Genomic DNA, 20,204 nt, shown 5'->3' on the forward strand with positions numbered 1-20,204 from the left:
GATCGGCAGTGCGCGTCAGGTGGGCAGGAGACCAGCAGTGCGAGTCGGGCTGGCGAGTTGGAGAAACTGGCAGCATGAGTCGGGCCGGCGAGGGGGTTGTGGGGGGAGATGGCAGCGCGACTGGAAGGGGATGTGGGTGCACAACTGCTGCACAATTCGGGTGGGTTTAAATTTGGCTTTCCAAAATTCGGAAAAATCCGAAATCCGGAACACACTGTCCCTCAAGGGTTCTGGATAAAGGATTGTGTACTTGTATAAAAAAGCATTTAAAAAAAAAGATATATATATATATTTAATGTACATGAACTCTAATCTAGTTTGGTTCAAAGGCCAGTATTGCGAGCATGACAACCCTCAGCGTTTGCTGAATAAGCTAGCAGGTGCTGCAAAGATGACGAGCTAAATGTGGTTTCTACTCCCAAAAACATGGCAGAAAAAAGAAAGAAAACATCATTTTCACAGTGAATGGGAGGAAGAGTGATTTTTTTTTACTACTGTGAAAGAAAACTATGTGCGTCTTATTTGTGTGGCGATGGCAAAGCGGCACAATGTGGAGAGACACTTCAGTACCTGTCAAAAGCTACCCACCGGGAAGCCCACTATAGGCAGAAAAAGCCCTCGACTTAAAGGCAGCTTTGGGCAAACTGCAGTCTTTTTTCACGAGGCCGGTGAAAAACTTCCGAAAAACAGCCAAAGCCTCATTCAGAGCTACACATTTTTTGATAAAGAAGTAGAAGGCATTTTCAGATGGGGAGGTTTTTAAAGAAGCAATGATGATAATTACAAACACTGTGTTTAAAGACTAGAATAATGGAGCAGATGTCATATCCACTCTCTCCGATGTCCAACTGGGGGCAAGTACGATGGTTAGAAGAGTTTCGGCTATGTCCGGAAACTTGGTATATGCACAGCAGCTATGAAGGTTGCCAGCCTGTTTGGTTCAACCTATCTCTGTGTAATCAGCCTTTTCTGAAATGAACTTCATCAAGAACAAACACAGAACACGCCTCACTGATGCACATCTGCAAGACTCACTCAGAGTTGCAGTGTTAAGTTACAGTACACTGGTGAGCAGCATGCAATACCAGGCTTCCAGTCAAAAAAACAGATACCAGATGTTGTCAGTGGCAGCATGGCAGTGCCACAGCAAAGTTAAATTCTGTTGGAGTTGATAAGTTTTTATATTAAATTACCCATCTTTTAATGTTTATTTTTACTGACTCCAACAAATTCAAATATTGAAAAATTGTGACAAATGTGTTCGTAAAGTGTGGCAGATAGGATGATTTTGTTAAAAATGCTGCACATTTGGTGATTAGTACAAAATGTAATAAGATTTATTTAAAAAATCTGAAAGAGTTGATTTTTGTTAAATCTTACATAATTGATAACTTGTGCAAACATGGTACATAGTTCATGATTTGTTAAAAAGAGTTAGTGGTTAGTAAAAATGGGACATTATGATTTCCTATGCAATGTTGCAAAAGTGATCATTTGAAAATGAAACAGTTGCAGAGATTAATAGAAATAAAGTGTTGGATGTTGAAATGTATCTGTTTCCTACCTTGTTAAATCATTGTTAATAATTATTGTGAGGAATCATTAATGTGATCAGTGTCTTCACATAGATGAATATCATTAATAATAATATATAATTAAAGGTAAACTGTGCAACTTTGTTACTTCAGAAGTGTGTACTAAACTGGTAGCCCTTCATATACTCAGTACCCTTGAAGTAGCTCGCAGTTTCAAAAAGGTTGGTGACCCCAGATATAAATGATATTAATCCACGCTGGGAGAGCTGTAAATCAAAAAGTAAATCAAGATTTTTTTTTTCTGAAATTCGAGGAATATCAGAAAGCTTAGACTGAACAAAATGCTGAATGTAAATATCTAAAAAATGTCTATTAGGAATTTTAAATTTGGCTTTCATTTGTTCAAAAGAAGCAAAATTCAATCATATAAATTTTTTTTAATAACTTTTCGTTTTAGTTTTCAATAGTTCACTCTTTGCATAAGAATGAACTATTACCATTAAAGGGATCTTTTTCAAGATATTCTAATTTCCCGTTTAAAATAATCAAAAACCAATTCAGATATTTTGGAATTACAAGAAGTGAATAAAATCTATTGAAAGAAAACTTTTTAGAATTATTTAATCATATTAAATAATTCTTATCAGGGTGGACACCCTTATCCATTACAATGACTGGGCATATCAATTCGATTAAAATGAAAATTTTACCTAAATTTTTGTATCTTTTTCAAAATTGCATAAATAAAGCTCATCTTCAAAAGACTAGTGGAATGGGGGATTATCATTTCCAAATCTTAAATTTTTACTATGCGTAATCTACTTTTACTGTTACATTTTGATAAACTAATGAACTGCCCTTCTTGGGGAGAAATGGAATTGAGTTTCTCTAAAAACTCATTTATATTGGCAATTTTAGGTACCTGTGTCTTTTCTTTGGCTTGGCTTCGTGGACGAAGATTTATGGAGGGATATGTCCATGTCTGCTGTAGGCTTGTTGGTGACTGACAAGTCCGATGCGGGACAGGCAGGCGCGGTTGCAAGGGAAATTCCTGTGTAATAACACAAATAAGACTAATAATTTTATAGTTAGGAATCATCCCTGAAAGAGTAATCACAGTATAATTTATTTTTCTCATACAAATGGAGGATAGAGGGTACAATAGTGCAATCTAAAAAATGTGTATTAGGGTTAAACAATGGAAGAGTTAGCTGGCACAGACTGGGAACACAGGCTATATAGTGGGACAGTTGAGGAACAGTGGAAGACTTTCAAAGAGATTTTTCTCAGTGGTAAGAGCCTTGGTTAACTAAGGATATAAAAGTAGGCATCAAACTAAAGGCTTGTGCACATAAAGTTGCCAAGAAGAGTGGGAAAGTAGAAAACTGAGAAAGCTTTGAAAAACAACCAAGAACCACTAAGCAAGCAATAAAGAAAGGGAACACACTTTCTGAAGGTAAACTAACAGAAAATATAAAAACTGATGGTACAGTTTTTACAAGTAGGTAAAGCATAAAAGGGGAATTGGCATTGGGTAATGCCGAAATGACCGAGGCCTCGAAGAACTATGTTGTGTCAGTTGTCACAGTGGAAGATGTGCCTAAAGTGGTTCACCTCATGTTACAAATTGCAGTCAGAGAAACCCCCATCCATCACTACTCACTTCCTCCTATCTCCTTGCCAATTTTGGACCCAGTTCACCAACATGCCAGAATCCTTTGTGCCACAATTTACTGAACCAATGTTTGTTGGCCCATTGTGTGGAGTAGCTTTTCAGTAATTTGGGCAAAAATAAATTTTCTTTTGGCTTCAGCTATGGAGTGAGGAAATATAGTGTAATGTTTAAGATTACTTGTTATTGAGAGACTATAGATTGAGGCCAAGATAGATAGTGAAGGATATGAACAAAACTCCTGAGGGGAAGAGATATCTGGTGTAATTAATGAGGGATTACTTCCCTATTCAGAGGAATTCCAAAGATTGTTGATTGCGGAGCACACCAATCCCATTATTACGTTGGCTAGCTCCCATTCTTCTTCATTTCATTTACCTAGTCTCTGCCTCCATGACATCTGTTCTCATAAATCCACCTTCCACAGCAGTGCTTCAGGTTTCTCCTCCTTGCTCATCACCTGAAGTATCACTCCATATTTAACTGCGCTTGTTATATTTCCCATAGATCTCTTGCATTCTCTCTCACAAAACCAGGATAAGGTCCCCAATATCCTTCCTATTGTCCCTCGCCCATCAGCTTTTTTGTTCAATTTATCATTCCTGTTATTTCTAACATCATAGTATGTATACATTAGTATGAGCAAGCACACCTTCTCCATTCTTATTTCAGGATTATTCATTCTAAGGTATTTTGGTTCACTCCACACTACCACAAGATAGAGAACTCTCCTTTTTCACCATTTCTTTCTAGCATTCAGGTCTCTTAACACTTGTTCCAGTGAATTCTTTGGATTCTTTCAGTCTTGTCTACTTGGTGACTACTCACAATGTCGTCTCCTGTACATCAGGGAGACCAGGCACTAGGACACCTCTCGCTGTCAGACATTGAGTGTCGACCCTGGCTTTTAGTTGCTCTTCATTTTAATGCTTCACCCTGTTCAAACAAATATAAAGTGAAGGAACAGCATCTCATTCTCTGATTTATTGCAGTCTTTTGGACTTGATACTAAGCAACTTCAGCTTTTCTGTTTATTCCGGTTTTCCAACAACTGCATTAGTCTGGATAAAGATTCTGTGTCACTTTTTGTTGCCTCGAGAATGGTCTTTTGGTTTTGTACCATTACCACTTTTAGGACAATCTTGGTGGGCTCAGGGGCAGCTGCATCAAAATCAATGCTCGTGGTTGCCTCACTCCCATTCTTAATTGGTCTGTATTTGGAAGGCTCGATACACTTCTGCCTTTTGAAAGAGCTTTGATGCCTCCAGTTGATGAAGATCTGGCACTTTTCAACAATACCCTGCCTTCTGCGTTTTCTACTGCTTTTGTCTTCTCTTCATTTTTACCCCTCTATCTCAAACCTTCCTGTGTTATGAAGAAAGATCATTAGGTTGAAATCTATTTCCATCTCCACAGGTAAATGCTTGACCTGAGTATCTCCAGAATTTTCTGCTTTTTGTGTTGGGGGTCAATCCATGATAAAGCAGCTTGAATGAAGAACAGTGGTTTTTGAGGTACCACATGAGGAACAGATGGAATATGTTCTACTGGCATGTACCGATAGTTTATTAAGAAGGGGAGGGGGGGAGAATTGAAGCAACAAAAGAATAAAAATACATTCTGAAATTTAGGTTCACAATATTTTATTAATATTAGAATTTTTTTTATTCCCGATAATACACCTAAGCACCGTCAGAATTCATTTGCTTTTGATAGAAAGGCTGAGGTTGAAAAAACCTTGGCTTTGCTTCTTGCCACAATCCCTGCTGATAAAATTACTAGCATTTATTCTCCTTTTACACAGTGTATCATTATAAAAGTTACTCTTGTGCACTTGCTCTTGTCCACATTACATGCACTAAGCAACAAGAGATCATTGATTAGATTTGTGCTGCAAATTTAGTCTGTCTTTCTGAATTCCCCATAATGTCACTTACTTAAATATTCATAAGATCCACTTCCTTTCTTTCTCTGTCAGATAGCTTCATAATCAACCTGGCATGAAAGCTGAATTTGGATGAGAGCAGGTTGTACTAATGATAGGGTCAAGCAGTACAGTGTCAGCTTAAAGGATCTGAATTAATCTGCTTAAGAAATAGATTTAATAAAGGAAAAAGCATTAATCTGCAGCTGCTGGAAATCTGAAATAAAAAAAATGCTGGCAATGCACAGCAAGTTTAGATGCATGCATGCATGGAGAGAGAAACAGCAGGCAAAATGGCTTGTTACGCCTTGGGTCCAGTCCAACTTGCCACGCAAAGGAAGTAGACCTATTTTGCCTATATGTATTCCCAAAACACAGTAAGAAGCATTAGAATGAGTGAAACTCTACCTCAGTCTAGGTACTACCTGTAACAGTAAGCTGTTAACATCAACTGCCTTATAACCATTACAGCATGGAAACAGGCCATTTTGGCATTACCATTGTTTGATTTACTGACATCTCAACCAGTAATCTGCTCCCTACTTTGACCTCAAGGTTGAACCACATTACTGCCATCCATTGTTGAGGTTACTATCCACTCCAAGTTGCTTTGCCAGAACTCATTTTGCCCTAATCAGGAAAAATTCTTAGCTTTAAGAATTTAAGATCTCTTTTAAAGCATTAAAGCTAGGATGTTTATACTGTGGATTGGTTAAAATGTCAAAAGCAATATTAAAAAGCACTGTGATCTTAATTATGACCTCTACATTCCTTGCAGGTACAAACAATTTTTACACCAGAATTTAAAACTGCTGGAGAATTATCACTGTCTTTGTGTCTGAACTAGTTATCAACCTGAAATATTAACTGTATTAACTGAATCTCTACAAATGTTGCTTGTCCTGAATGGTCCAACGTTTTTTTAAATGTTATGACGTGAGCTCTTGGATTTAAAAGAAAGTCCCAGAGGCATTTGATTCACACATTGCTGAAATACAGTGTGATGTACATCCTGTGGTAGAAATTAACTATGAACACATGTTCCCTCAATGCTTTCTACTTTCACAGTGGAAGATGTTGGAAAGCCACTACCAATCTAGTCTCTGTGGAATAATTGAAACACACTGGAAGGATTAGTGATTGTATATTGTCCTTGGTCCGAATGTTAATATCCCTTATGCTAAGGTCTTGCACTTGCTTGGCTCATTTGGGAAGGCTACACCACTTGCATATCAACATACACTCTATTCTGCACTCTGTCAAGGGAAGAGATTACTATGGGACCCAACCAAAAATTGTATGACATCCTCCAAGCCTCCATTCGGAGAGAAATGTAGCATTCTCAGAAACTCACGAGAATTCCTGGCCAATAACAATTCCATGTGAGGAAAGAACATTCAGGATGTCTCTGAGAGCCTTGGGTCCTTGCACACAGAAGCTCTGAATGAATGACATAAGGAGCACATCACCTGTTGTAAAACTAATGATTCAGAATGCATGGAGCAGAATAGAAGCAAGTCCTCTTTAATCCTTGGACTAATTAAGTAAATATGCTAACAGTTTAGTTCAAGAAAAGAGAGGAACAAATATGGAAACTAGGCATCTACTTCTAACATCGCTGATAACTTTTCCGTAAGGTATTGCTGCTTTTTTTTTAAGGACAATAGCAGACACACCTGTGACTCTTAGACACCAATTTAAAAGTGGTGTTTAGTGGTGTTTCAATTTAAAAATGGTAATTAAAGCTGACAATTTTACCCCAAAACAAGTCGGAAATTGCTCAGATTTTATTCTATTCCATTGTGTTATACAGGTGACAGATATGATTCTGAGCCAAAATCCAAATGGGATGATGACTGGGACAAAGGCAATAAAGGTGTTTTTCCATTCAGTGAAAAATTAGGTGAAATAAGTGACAAGATTGGGACTACAATTGATGATACAATCAACAAGTTCAGAAAGAGAGATAAAGATGACTCACCAGAAAGGTAAACTAGACATTAAAATTTTCTGAGCAGGTTTTCTCCTGGACAGTGTTTCTGTGCTATCTGTGGGAGCCAGTGGGTTGGAGATATGGTGGAAGATGTTCATGTGCAAGGATCATGCCAGTTAATATATTTTTAAAAAAAGGAGAACTTGTTCACAAAAACTACAGATTCTGAACCTGCAAATAAAGCAGAACATGTTAGAAGCTTTCAAGTCAGGAAACTTCTGGAGAAAGAGTCAGCATTTTAGCTCAAATTCATCTTGTCAGAACTCTTTCCCAGTTCTCATGGAGGATTTTCAACCTCCTATATATACTCTGCTTATCTTTGCTTGGTTGCTTTCTGCCCTGATGAGTGTTCTAGCATTTTCTATTTTATAGTTGAAAATTTAAGACTTTTTTGTATAGTATTTCTTATTTTAATGAGGAAAAAATGTACTTATTTGGCACCATGTGTTGTTGAAAACACTTCTCAGCTCAAGCCTGCTTGCAGTATTTGAGGGCACTGTGAGAAGAGTGAAAATCCCACTTGTGATCCCATGTAAGTGGGAAACCACCAGTGAAACACCCAGAGATATTTGGATGTAGAACACTGCCTTGTAAAGATCCACGTCATTTGTCATGGGGCTGAATTGGTTGACCATCATGCACAGAAATTTCTCTTAGTTTTCTGATTGTTATTATTAATTTTTTAATTCCCTCTGGTTTCAATCTTACCATGGCTTCCTGGTGGTGGACTCAGTCAATTTTTCTTTGCCATCTGGAGCAGTTGTTCTTGCTTCCCTTCTAGAATTCACCATTTTTTGGGGTAGGGGTGAGAATGAAGTCTGGAGCCTAGATTTTCTGGTGGATCACATCCTAAGGATCTATGAGAAGGATATTGGTGAATATGGTGATTGATGGAACTATGGATTACATCTTCTGTCACTTCACTAAAGTAGGATGATAACCAGAGTTATTGGGGAAAGGTTGAATAGGTTCCGACTTTATTCCTTCAGGCTTCGGAGAATGAGGGGAAAATTTGATAAGGTATTCAAAATTATGAGAGTTATTTATAGGGTAAATGCAAACTTTTTTTCCACCAAGGTTAGGTGAGACAAGAACCTCGATAGAGGGGAATAAGGTCCTGGTGCAGGTAAATGGGACTAGGGAGAAAAATAGTTTGAAGATCCTGTTTCTGTGCTGTAGTCTTCTTTGGTTCTAACTAAAGGACATATGTTGAAGGTGAAATGGTTAAGGGGAACATATTCACTCAGAGAATGGTGAGGGTGTAGAATGATCTGCTGGCACAGGTGGTGGATGCAGGTTCAATTTCAGCATTTAAGAGAATGGATAATTACATGGATGGGAGGGCTTTTGTCTGAGTGCAGGTCGATGGGACTAAGTGGAACAGTTTAGCATGGCTGGAAGTTTGCCGTGGTTCAGGCTGGCGTTTCATTACCACTTGGATGGAAACTGGAGTATTTTGAAGAAATACATATGGCCACGAGGAAGAATGTGCAAACTTTCACAGATAGCACCTGAGACCAGGGGTGCCCTCAGGTTGTTGGAACTGAGAGGCAGTAGCACTTCCTTCATGATCATGTGTTTAATTTGCCCCACAGTGTTCAATTTTGAATTGTTAGGTCTGTTATGAATGTATCCCATTTTGCATGATCTGAGTATCACCCAGTATGATTGTGGGTATTCTCTTCATGAAAACAAAGCTTTGACAGTGCTGTTATGAGAGATGCATCAATGGTTGCCAATTTATTGTCAATGAGGACAAGTAGGTTTCCCCCTCAAGGTTCCTCCCGACTTGCCACAAGCCCAGCCTAACATTTGACTGATGCCAACCTGGTCAGTAAAATGTGAATGTATTAATTGGTAATCATAGTTCACTGAAATTCGAACTATATAATTGACAGGCCTTGCAACATCCCCCCCCCCCCCCCCCATTGCTGAGCATTCATATTTCCTCCATATTTGCAACATCTGCTTTTTAATTGTAAGAATGCTTTGACTTTAAAATCCTATAATAGGAACAAATTGCTAGAGGGGAGTATTAATTTTGGAATTAATTCATTTTAATCTGGGCTGCACAAATCCAATAACAGTAAGAGTAAACTATTATTTAAAAAAATTCTTGGTATTCTATGTGTATGCTTCAGCTGTCATAAAATTAAGAATAGATTTACCTAAAAAAATGTTACTAGGCAATAAGTCAACTCCAAAACATACTTATGGAATCCAAATACCTAATCTATGCGATGGACCTATTTTAAAAAAAAACTGACAAACAATTCCTGCCTTTTCTGGTTGAAGACTGTTTAACAATTGAAGGTATCTATGTGGCATTCTGAGTCAACCACACCATTTGTCTGATGATCCTGCTGCACTGTTGTGGAGTTATGGGAGGGCTAGGGAGCCAGTGGTCACTTGGGGTTTTGTATTGTCAGATGGCCCAGGATGTCAGTGATCCAGATAACATCCTGTCTACTCAATGGTGAGAGACACATCTGTGCCTTGTGAAACCCCACAGGAGAAGATGCAGTGTAGAAGGCAGTGTATTAATGAATATAATTTTATCATTTGAACCATGGATGCACACTAGCGGGAGGAGCTGACTGCTATTTCAGCTATGATGATCTTTATCCACGATCTCATGAGAAGCCTTTAATCCAGTTCTGAGTTCAAGCCCCTTCTGAGAGATGACGTCTGGCAGCAGCACAGGTAGAAATGGCATATTCCCAATGGCGTGCAGCTAGTGAGCTTGGACTGGTCGTCAGAAAATTGGCCAGGGTATAAAGTCCAATCTCATGTCAGTTTGAGAACAAAAACTTTGCATTTATAAACTGGAATAAAAAACTGACCACCATAGGTAACCATGAAACTGACCAATCAGGACTTTGCCTTGGGATTTCTGGGTCCAACTATCTTGCAAGCCTTTGTCACTGACCTACTCCTTTCTAAATTCAGAACCAGCTTTCAATGTTAATTCTATTGCAGTTTCCCAGTCAACTGTGAGATAAAGCAATGTATCCATACACACCAAGACAATTTCTGTCCAAGCCTGATGCCAGCTAAATGCCATCAAATAATCATCTAAATCAAGAATGATCCAAAACATCTTCTCCAGTTATTGAATAATTCAAGCAAAACAATCTCCCTTTTGCTGCAAACTCTCAACATCTGCAGTCTCGTGAGTGTCCATTAAATCAAGAGACAAGCAAGGGTTGAGATGATGTGCTCTCAATTTGCCGGGAGGAGTGTGCTTAAGAGCTCCACGCCATCCCATTTAGAACCATTTGCTTGTACAGTATTCTAGGAACTAGCCTGATATCCCTGTTTCCTCTCTCCCTAACCTTTAATGTGCAGTAAATAGTACATTAGATTAAGCTAATTCCTCAAAAAAAAAGTATAAAGATATATGGGAATAGGTTTACTCCCAAATTGTGTACCAAACCACTTTAGGCAAAATTTATCAGCTTTTGGATCACAATATCTGTATATAGATCCCCTACCTGACACCTTTACACAATTGGGGAGATGGAGCTTAACATGGCAAAGAGGTTCTTGCCAATTTCTTCCCCTGCCAGCCTCGGGCCTCTTTTTTCCCCTCCATTTGCATAATATCACACCTTTTTACTTTGGTCTCAATAAGAAGCCCATACATAAAATACAAAAGCCCACTGAGTTCCTGCGGTAATTATTTGTATGGAAAGAACATAGACTGTTTATCAGTATGGGGAATTTTGAGGAGCGATTAAAAATCTCGTGGAGCAGTGGGTGAGAGATACCTTGGGTTTTCAAGATGGAAGGTTTTTGAGTATAGCTAGGGGAGGAAAAAACACATGGGATTTAATAGAATTTGTGAAAGATGTTGAGGGGAGAAGGGTAGTTTTCCCCCTGTTTGGACTCGTAAAGATATAGAATTCTCTACTTTAAAAGGGCATTAGACAGCAGCTTGAGGATGAGAAGCTTGATTATGGATGTAGTGCAGGTATGAGGTCCATGCATGAATTCTGTTTCAGGATGGCCTCTGCTATAGATTTTTATGGTTCTGAAACTGATAATGCTGCAAGGTTCATTTCAGTTTAGAAGGATATGACAACTCGTGACCATTTCCCGGGCAGTAATTTATTTCCAGTCTTTGAATACTGAATGGAAAATTGAGTGTTAATTTGTAGATATTGGACCACAGCATTATGGAATTTTTTTTTTTATTGGACCTGTAGACATGTAATTGGCTTCACTGTTCTTTTCACCTTGATTTGGGACTCTTCTGTTTTTAATTAACTGTCTTTTATTCTCACCACTTTGCCTTTGCTGCGTTTATTATGAATTTCAGTGATAGTGAGGAGGAGAGAAGGCCCAGAAACAATGGGAAAGTCGGGCGATCGGAATACAAGGACAATGAAGAGACGGTGACGACCAAATCAATCCACATCACTCAAGCAACAGAGACTACAACCACCCGGCATAAACGTTCAGGTGTCCCTTCCAAAACAGTTGACCTCGGAGCTGCAGCACATTACACAGGAGACCATCCTAGTCAAGAAGTAAACTCTGCTGCAAAGGTTAGGAATGGAATCTTCTAGAAACGTCATCTCATCCAGTGTATGGGTGCTTTTGAATTTTACTAGATTATTGGTTTAATGCTGCAGAGTTGTCAAGTTTCTTCCCAATTCTTTACAAAAATTAACAAAATGAAGCCTGTTATTTTTCTCTGCAATAATCTGTTAAATATTGTCAATATGTAGATACTGGTAAAGATAAACTGAAATCATTATGTTTAATTAAAGTGACTCTGCTTTTGGAAATAATTGGAAATTATCATTATTCTCCAATATGCTTCCTGTTCAGAGACTTAATGGACATGGATAGTTTTTGAACCTCTCAGACTTTTAGTCCTTGACCGGTGATGTCCATGTCTGATGACCACTGCTTTGACCTCATAATTGTAACCTTGCCCTAAATGAGCTAACTGAGCACAAGCTGTCGTATTCCTGGTCTAACCTACTGTAACAGCGACTGAATTGTACGTTCTGTGGTGTTTAGAGTGTCTTGATCATGTAGCAAGGTTTTATTTTGCGGGTGGTAGATCTTTTCTCCATACTCTCTCTCTCTGGACTTGATGTGCTATTCACCACTTAAGGGCCAGGTATACACATTTTACCCCACCACCACTGGTTGTATTAATACTCCTTAGAATCAGTGAGTGGTGAGAAGAGAATGTTTCAATGGTCCGCCACTGTGCCTGAAATTGTCTTTATACTTTTACATAGTGCATCTCCATTCGGTGTGGTCTGAACGTGAGCAGTCCTACATTTATTGCATTGTTGGCCTGAAAGCATTCAGAAGTTCATATTTAAAAAAAAAAAAATCTGTTGGGTTATGACCGCACAGCAGCTTTTGTGATTCCATTTGTGCAAATGATCCGTTTTACTGAATTCCTTTTACTGATTTGCCATGGGTTTGAACTTTCATCCTCTGGTTTGCTAATTGTGATTTAAGTTAAAAATTCAAGAGGAAGCATTTTTTCAATATTAATGCAATATGTTAAATTTTGGGCATGAATAATTACAATAAGCCCTAGCGATTTCCCCCTGAGTGTTAGATTTGTGTTGGCTCATTACTTAATGTGTGAGTGACCTGGGTAAATATTACTGATGGCCAATGCAGGCTGTTTAACCATAGATCTTTCAGCTAGAATTATTTTAAGTCTCTCAATCAAATCAAATTAATATTTCCTCTGATTGGTATATTTGCCCTGATATCCCATGATATCTTTGCCATGATATCTCTTTGCAAATTAATTTTATTTCTTTAGCTCTGTTTTGGTATTTCTATTCACCCTTGTTCCAGCAGAAGCGATTTGAGTTGCTAGTCATGGGGAATCGTAACGGTAGCTGTGTTAATTATTTGTATTGGAAAGAACATAACTGCATCAATCGGCAGTATTTGTGGAACAGCTGATGTTGCCCTAAGCTTTTGTGTCATCTGAGAGCATCTTGCTTTATTCAGTGAAGGGAGTCATTTGAAGCTAAATAAATCATTAGCTTTGAATCCAGAAATGATGCATTATCAGTAATAATACAGATTCAAACATCTTTAATTGCTATATTGCACTTCTAAACTTTGCAAACCTAATAACAATATTTTGCTTCTTAGTCAGGCTGTCCAGAAATGACAAATGCAAATTTACACCATTCTCTCAGGAAGTAGGTTTATTGTCTCTTTAGCAATCTCATCATGGAATTTGGTGAATCTTTGCAGATAAAAGTTGTTGAGTTATTAAAGCTGATTATTTTCCCTATAAAATATAGCTCATTAGAACTATTAACCAGTAAATTAAACAAGAAAATCTGAAGATGCTAGGGTCCAGTGCAATACGCAAATGTGCTGGAGAAACTCAGCAGGTCAAGCAGCGTCCATAAGAAGTTAAAAAGTAACCAGTGTTTCGGGTCTGGGCCCTTCATCAAGAATAGGCTAACAAAGGGCTTAGGCCTGAAACTTTGATTAGAGTACCCTTTACTTTATGGATGCTGAGCTTATTCATCACATTTCTGTATTGCAGTAAATTTCACAATGGTTAAACCTGGAAAGGCCTCAGTTAATTAAGTCAGAGGGTAAGTGTGTGGTAATTATGATTCTTGCATTGCTTTAGTCAAAATCATTTGGTAATTACAAGAATTTACTTTGCTTATGTACTTAGACAACAATGTGTTGGGTATAGAAAATATCGGACAAGAATAGGCCATTCAGTCAAAAATGTGTGTCGTAGAATTAAAGAAAACTGTAGCTAGTTTGATTTGGCCTTCGGTCATTTCCCTTGCTTGTACTCAATAACCTTTGATTCATAGTCCCAAAATATGACAAAGCAGCATTGCGTGTATTAATTCAGGCACCACAACTTACAGGTAGAGAATTCCAAAAAATTTTTAACTTCCAGAGAAGAAGTATCTTCTCATTTCTATCTTAATGTTTTTCTTTTATAATTTTCTTAATTTTTCACACTGTGAACCGTATCAACCAAAATATATACAAACGTTTCTCATTAAATATATATATACACAGTAGCATTTTCTCCCTTCTCCCCCCCCCCCCGACCCTCCCTCTCCTCTTCCCACCCCCCTCCAAAACCAATAAATATTCAACATGTACAATACAATAAAACCATAAAACAATGGCTTCACACAATGAAAAATAAACAAGAAAAATGTGTCATCTACTGAGTCAAGTCGTTTTGTCTTATCATTTTAGGGGGTGGAGGTCCGAGGCAAACCCTCTCTGTTATGTTCCATGTATGGTTCCCAAATTTGTTCAACTAATGTGACTTTATTTTTTAAATTATATGTTATTTTTTCCAATGGAATATATTTATTCATTTCCATGTACCATTGCTGTATTTTCAGGCTCTCTTCCATTTTCCAAGTTGACATTATACATTTTTTTTTGCTACTGCTAAGGCTATCATTATAAATCTTTTTTGCACTTTATCCAATTTGAGGCCTAATTCCTTACTTCTTGGGTTACTTATAAGAAAGATCTCTGGATTTTTTGGGTAGATTTTTTTTGTGATTTTATTTAATATCTGATTTAGATCTTCCCAAAACGTATTCACTTTCATACATGCCCAAATTGCATGTACTGTTGTTCCCATTACCTTCTTACAGCGAAAACGTCTATCTGATAATGTTGGATCCCATTCTTTTAATTATTGAGGTGTGATATATAATCTGTGTAAACAATTATACTGTGTCATGCGTAACCTTGTGTTTATTGTATTCTTCATAGTTCCAGAACATAACTTTTCCCATGCTTCATTTTTTATCTTTGTTTAAATCCTTTTCCCACTTTTTAGGTTTATAGCTTATTTCATCATTTTCCTTATCTTGTAGCTTGATGTACGTGTTTGTTATAAATCTTTTAATTATCATTGTGTCAGTAATCACATATTCAAAGCTGCTTCCTTCTGGTAATCTCAATCTTTTTCCCAATTTATCCTTTAAATAAGCTTTCAGTTAATGATATGCAAACATTGTACCATGAGTTATTCCATATTTGTACTTCAACTGTTCAGATGTTAATAAATTATTTCCCAAAAAACAATTTTCTATTCTTTTGATTCCTTTTCTCTCCCATTCTCAAAAGGAAAGGTTATTTTTTGTAAAAGGGATTAGAGGGTTTTGTTTCAATAATAATTTTGGTATTTGGTAATTTGTTTTTTTTTCCTTTCTAAGTGGATCTTCTTCCATATATTAAGTAAATGATGCAATACTGGTGAGCTTTTATATTGCACCAGCTTTTCAGCCCACTTATAAAGTATATGTTCCGGTACCTTCTCCCCTATTTTATCTAGTTCTATCTTAGTCCAGTCTGGTTTTTCCCTTGTCTGATAAAAATCTGATAAATATAATTGTACGGCTCTATAATAATTTTTTAAGTTTGATAACTGCAAACCACCTTGGTTATACCTCTCTGTTAATTTATCTAATGCTACTCTCGGTTTCTCCCCCCCCCCCCCCCACAAGAATTTCCTTATTATTCTCTTTAGTTCATTAAAGAATTTCTCTGTTAAGGGAATAGGTAGCGATTGAAATAAGTATTGTACCCTTGGGAAAACATTAATTTTAATGCAATTTACCCTCCCTATCAATGTTAGCGGTAATTCTTTCCAATGTTCTAAGTCTTCCTGCAATTTCTTTATTAGTGGCTGATAATTTAGTTTGTACAAGTGACTTAAGTTGTTATCTACCTGATCCCTAGGTATCGGATTGCTTGTGCTTGCCATTTAAATGGTGATTCTTTTTTAAATTCTGGATAATCCGTGTTACTCATTGGCATCACTTCACTTTTATTTGCGTTGATCTTGCGTTGACCCCGATATTTCTCCATACTCCTTCAATTTCTTATGTAATTCTTTTATTGATATTTCTGGTTCTGTTAGGTATACTATGATGTCATCTGCAAATAAGCTGATTTTATACTCCTTCTCCTTTATTTTTATCCCTTTTATTTTATTTTCTGTTCTTATCAGTTCTGCCAATGCTTCTATTGCTAAGGCGAACAATGAGGGGAATAATGGACATCCCTGTCTCGTTGACCAACAATTTAAATCGGCTCGATACATAGCCATTTATTGTTACCTTCGCCAACAATCCATTATACAATGCTTTAATCCAATTTATATATTTTTCTGGTAGATTGAACCTCTGTAATACCTTAAATAAATAGTACCACTCTACTCTGTCAAAGGCTTTTTCTGCATCTAAAGCAACAGCCACTGTTCGCTTATTTCCTTGAACTGCATGAATTAGATTAATACGTTTACTGACATTATCCTCTGTTCGTCTTTTCTTAATAAATCCAGCTTGATCTTGTTGTACTACTTTAGGTACACAATCGGCCAATCTGTTTGCTAATAATTTCACTATTATCTAATAATCTGAGTTAAGTAGAGATATTGGTCTATATGATGCTGGTGTTGATGGATCCTTCCCCGTCTTTGGTATGACTAATTATTGCTGTCTTGCATGAATCTGGCAAGTTTTGTGTTTCTTCTATCTAGTTCATTACTTCCAGGAGAGGAGGAATTAATAACTCTTTAAATGCTTTATAGAATTCTATTGGGAATCCATCCTCTCCAGGCGTTTTATTGTTCGGCAGCTTTTTTAATATATCCTGTACTTCCTCTATTTCAAATGGTTTTATCAGTTTGTTTTGTTCCTCTTCTTGCAATTTCAGCAGCTCTTCTATTTTATCTTTCTTTCCCCTATTTTGTCATCTTTCCCCTCGTTCTCAGTTTGGTATAATTGTTCATAAAATTCCTTAAAGTTTTCATTAATCTCTGTTGGGTAATATGTAATTTGTTTGTCCTTTTTCCTTGATGCCAATACAGTTCTTTTAGCTTGTTCTGTTTTAAGTTGCCAGGCTAATACTTTACGTGTTTTTTCTCCCAGTACGTAATACTTTTGCTTTATTTTCATTATGTTCTTCTCCACCTTGTACGTTTGTAATGTTTCATTATTTTTATCTGCCAATTCTCTTTTTTGTTATATCATCCCTTTCTTCTAGTTCATTTTCTGTACTTACTATCTCCCTTTCCAACTGCTCTATTTCCCGATTATTCCTTTTTCATCTTAGTTACATAACTTATTATTTGTCCTCTAATGAAGCCTTTCATTGTGTCCCATAATATAAATTTGTCTTTCACTGATTCCATTTATTTCAAAATATGTTTTAATTTGGCGTTCAATAAACTCTCTAAATTACTGCCTTTTAAGTAGCATGGAGTTTAACCTCCATCTATATGTTCTTGGTGGGATGTCCTCCAGTTCTATTGCTAATAACAGATGAATGATCAGATAGTAGTCTAGCTTTATACTCAGTTTTCCTAACTCTCCATTGAATATGGGCCGACAACAAAAACATATCAATCCTTGAGTATGTTTTATGCCTACTTGAATAATATGAATATTCCTTCTCCTTTGGGTGCTGCCTCCTCCATATATCCATAAGTTTCATTTTCTGCATTGATTTAACCATACATTTAGCTACTTTATTCTTTTTGCTTGTCTTTTGTCCAGTTTTATCCAACATTGGATCCAAATTAAGGTTAAAATCCCCTCCTATCAATATATTTCCTTGTGTATCTACAATCTTCAAAAAAAATATCCTGCATAAACTTTTGATCCTCTTCATTAGGTGCATATATATTGAACAAATTCCAAAATTCTGAGTATATCTGACACTTTATCATTACATACCTCCCTGCTGGATCTATTATTTCCTCCTTTATTTTGATTGGTACATTTTTATTAATTAATATGGCTACACCTCTAGCTTTTGAATTATATGATGCTGCCGCTACGTGTCCTACCCAGTCTCTCTTTAATTTGTTATGTTCCACTTCAGTTAGATGCGTTTCCTGCACAAATGCTATCTATCTTTTTATATTTTCAGTAAATTTAATAGCCCCTTTTTAAAAATTTGGTAATGTATTCCATTAATGTTTATAGTCATATAGTTCAACGTGGCCATCTTGTATCTTGTTTACACCTCATTTCCGTTTCCTCACCGTCTCCATCCCCCTTTTCCCCCATTTTCATCTCTCAATTTTCCCTTTTTAAACTCAATGTATGATAACACATTTAAAACATAAAATACTACAACAATTCCCACACCCTATATTACCTTAACCACAAATGCCCTCCCCTCTCTTTCTGGGTTGCCCCTTTATCCCTTGCCGGGCAACCACAACTCCCCTTTTCATTTGGATTGCAATCTTGTTTGCAAGCATCAACTGATTTTGCAGTGACTGTTATTCTCTCCCCTCCCCCACCGCCCCCAGAAAACACTTTTTTACACATATAACAAGCTCTCCCTTTTTTCCCCCTTCCTTCCTTCCCTTCACTTTTCCCTCTTTAGTTCTTTACATATACATTGTTTTTACATCTTTACATATACTTTATTGCAGTTCTTCATTCTTATTACATCTCTTCATCTCTCCTTCTGTCCTGCAAACGCTCTGTGAATTCTTGTGCTTCCTCCGGATCTGAGAACAATCTGTTTTGCTCCCCAGGGATAAATATTTTAAGCACAGCTAGATGTCTTAACATGAATTTATAACCTTTTTTTCCATAGGATCGATTTTGCTGTATTAAACTCCTTCCTCTTCTTTAAGAGTTCAAAACTTATGTCTGGGTAAAAAAATATTTTTTGACCCTTGTATTCCAATGGTTTATTATCTTCTCTAATTTTATTCCTTACCCACTCCAGTATATTTTCTCTTGTCGTATATCTCAAAAGATTTTACTAAGATGGATCTTGGTTTTTGATGTATATGTGGTTTCTGAGCTAATGCTCTGTGTGCCCTTTCTATTTCCATTTCTTCCTGCATTTCTGTCGTTCCCAGGACCTTCGGGATCCATGGTTTTATAAATTCCTTCATGTCTGTGCCTTCTTCATCTTCCTTCAGGCCCACTATTTTTATGTTGTTTCGCCTACTATAATTTTCCAACATATCAATTTTCTGAGATAACAACTCTTGTCTCTTTAATTTTTTTGTCACTTTCTTCCAATTTTCCTCTTAAGTTGTTTACTTCCATTTCTACAGCCGTTTCTCATTCTTCCACATTTTTACTCTTTTCCCTATTTCTGTCATGACTAGTTCTAATCTTTGCATTTTATCTTCTGTTCTTTACATTTTTTTAATTGCACTAAATTTTAATGACAACCATTCTTTTAATACTCTCATTTGTTCTTCAAAAAAGACCTTATCTATATTCTGTCCATCAGTTTTACCTTCTATTTCTCTGTGAAGATCTTGGTCTTCTTCTTCCTCTTCTTTGTCTTTACCTGTGTTTGTGTCTTCTCTTCTTTTTATCTGCTGATTTTCCTGATAATTTGCTTGTATCATTTTGTCAGGCCTCTTCTTGCTGGGCCTCTTGCTGTTGGTCCTCCCCTCCTGGGCTGCTCATCTGTCGGGCCTCCTGCTGCTGCTCCTCTTGCCATTCACCACGTCGACTTTCTTTCTCGCCTGGTACCTCACTCCCTCTCCTGCCGCCTTCCTCATCTTCCAGCTGAGAGCTCTGGTATCAGGCGTCCCTCAGCTGGTCGCGCCGTGGTTGCCCGCTCCTCGTCTGAGCCCCCGTCCCATCGGTGTTTACTTTTACCTTTGATTGCGCACTGCTCATGCGCAACTCCTTGCTCATGCGCAGTTGCACACTTTTGTTTGGCTCAGAGAGCCATTTTTGCAGTCCACCGGTTGGGGGGGTCGCAACTCCGCAGGGCCGGCACCAACCTCAGAGAACGGACATTCTTCGCCACCACGGCTCCCTACTCCTTTGTGCAGGTAAGGCCGCCTTCTTTCTTTTCCGGTGACATTTTTTTTCCCTGTTGCTTTTACTTTTTCCTCCTTATGTGCCATCTTCTTTCTCTTCTCTGCAACTTTATCTTCTATTTCTTATATTTTATATTTGTTGAACTTTGTCTTTTCTTGACTTTTTTTTCTTTTTTTTCTGGAGAGGGCTGGTTTTACCCAACCGGCCACTACTCCATCAAGTGACTCTTCCTTTCTATCTTGATACCTTTTTTTCCTAGCAA

At 37.4% G+C, this 20,204-nt stretch overlaps 1 protein-coding gene across 3 annotated transcripts in view; it reads left to right on the plus strand.

Moving 5' to 3' along the window:
- The window catches only part of clint1a (clathrin interactor 1a), a 155,850-nt gene that overhangs the window by 92,100 nt on the left and 43,546 nt on the right, over positions 1-20,204 (plus strand). For all 3 annotated transcript variants that reach the window (XM_069899035.1, XM_069899037.1, XM_069899036.1), the window contains exons 6-7: positions 6,945-7,119; positions 11,446-11,674. In XM_069899035.1, coding sequence (XP_069755136.1) covers positions 6,945-7,119; positions 11,446-11,674 — 404 coding nt within the window. The remainder of the gene's footprint in view (positions 1-6,944; positions 7,120-11,445; positions 11,675-20,204) is intronic.

The sequence above is a fragment of the Narcine bancroftii genome, chromosome 9 (assembly GCF_036971445.1).
Source record: "Narcine bancroftii isolate sNarBan1 chromosome 9, sNarBan1.hap1, whole genome shotgun sequence".
Classification (NCBI taxonomy): domain Eukaryota; kingdom Metazoa; phylum Chordata; class Chondrichthyes; order Torpediniformes; family Narcinidae; genus Narcine; species Narcine bancroftii.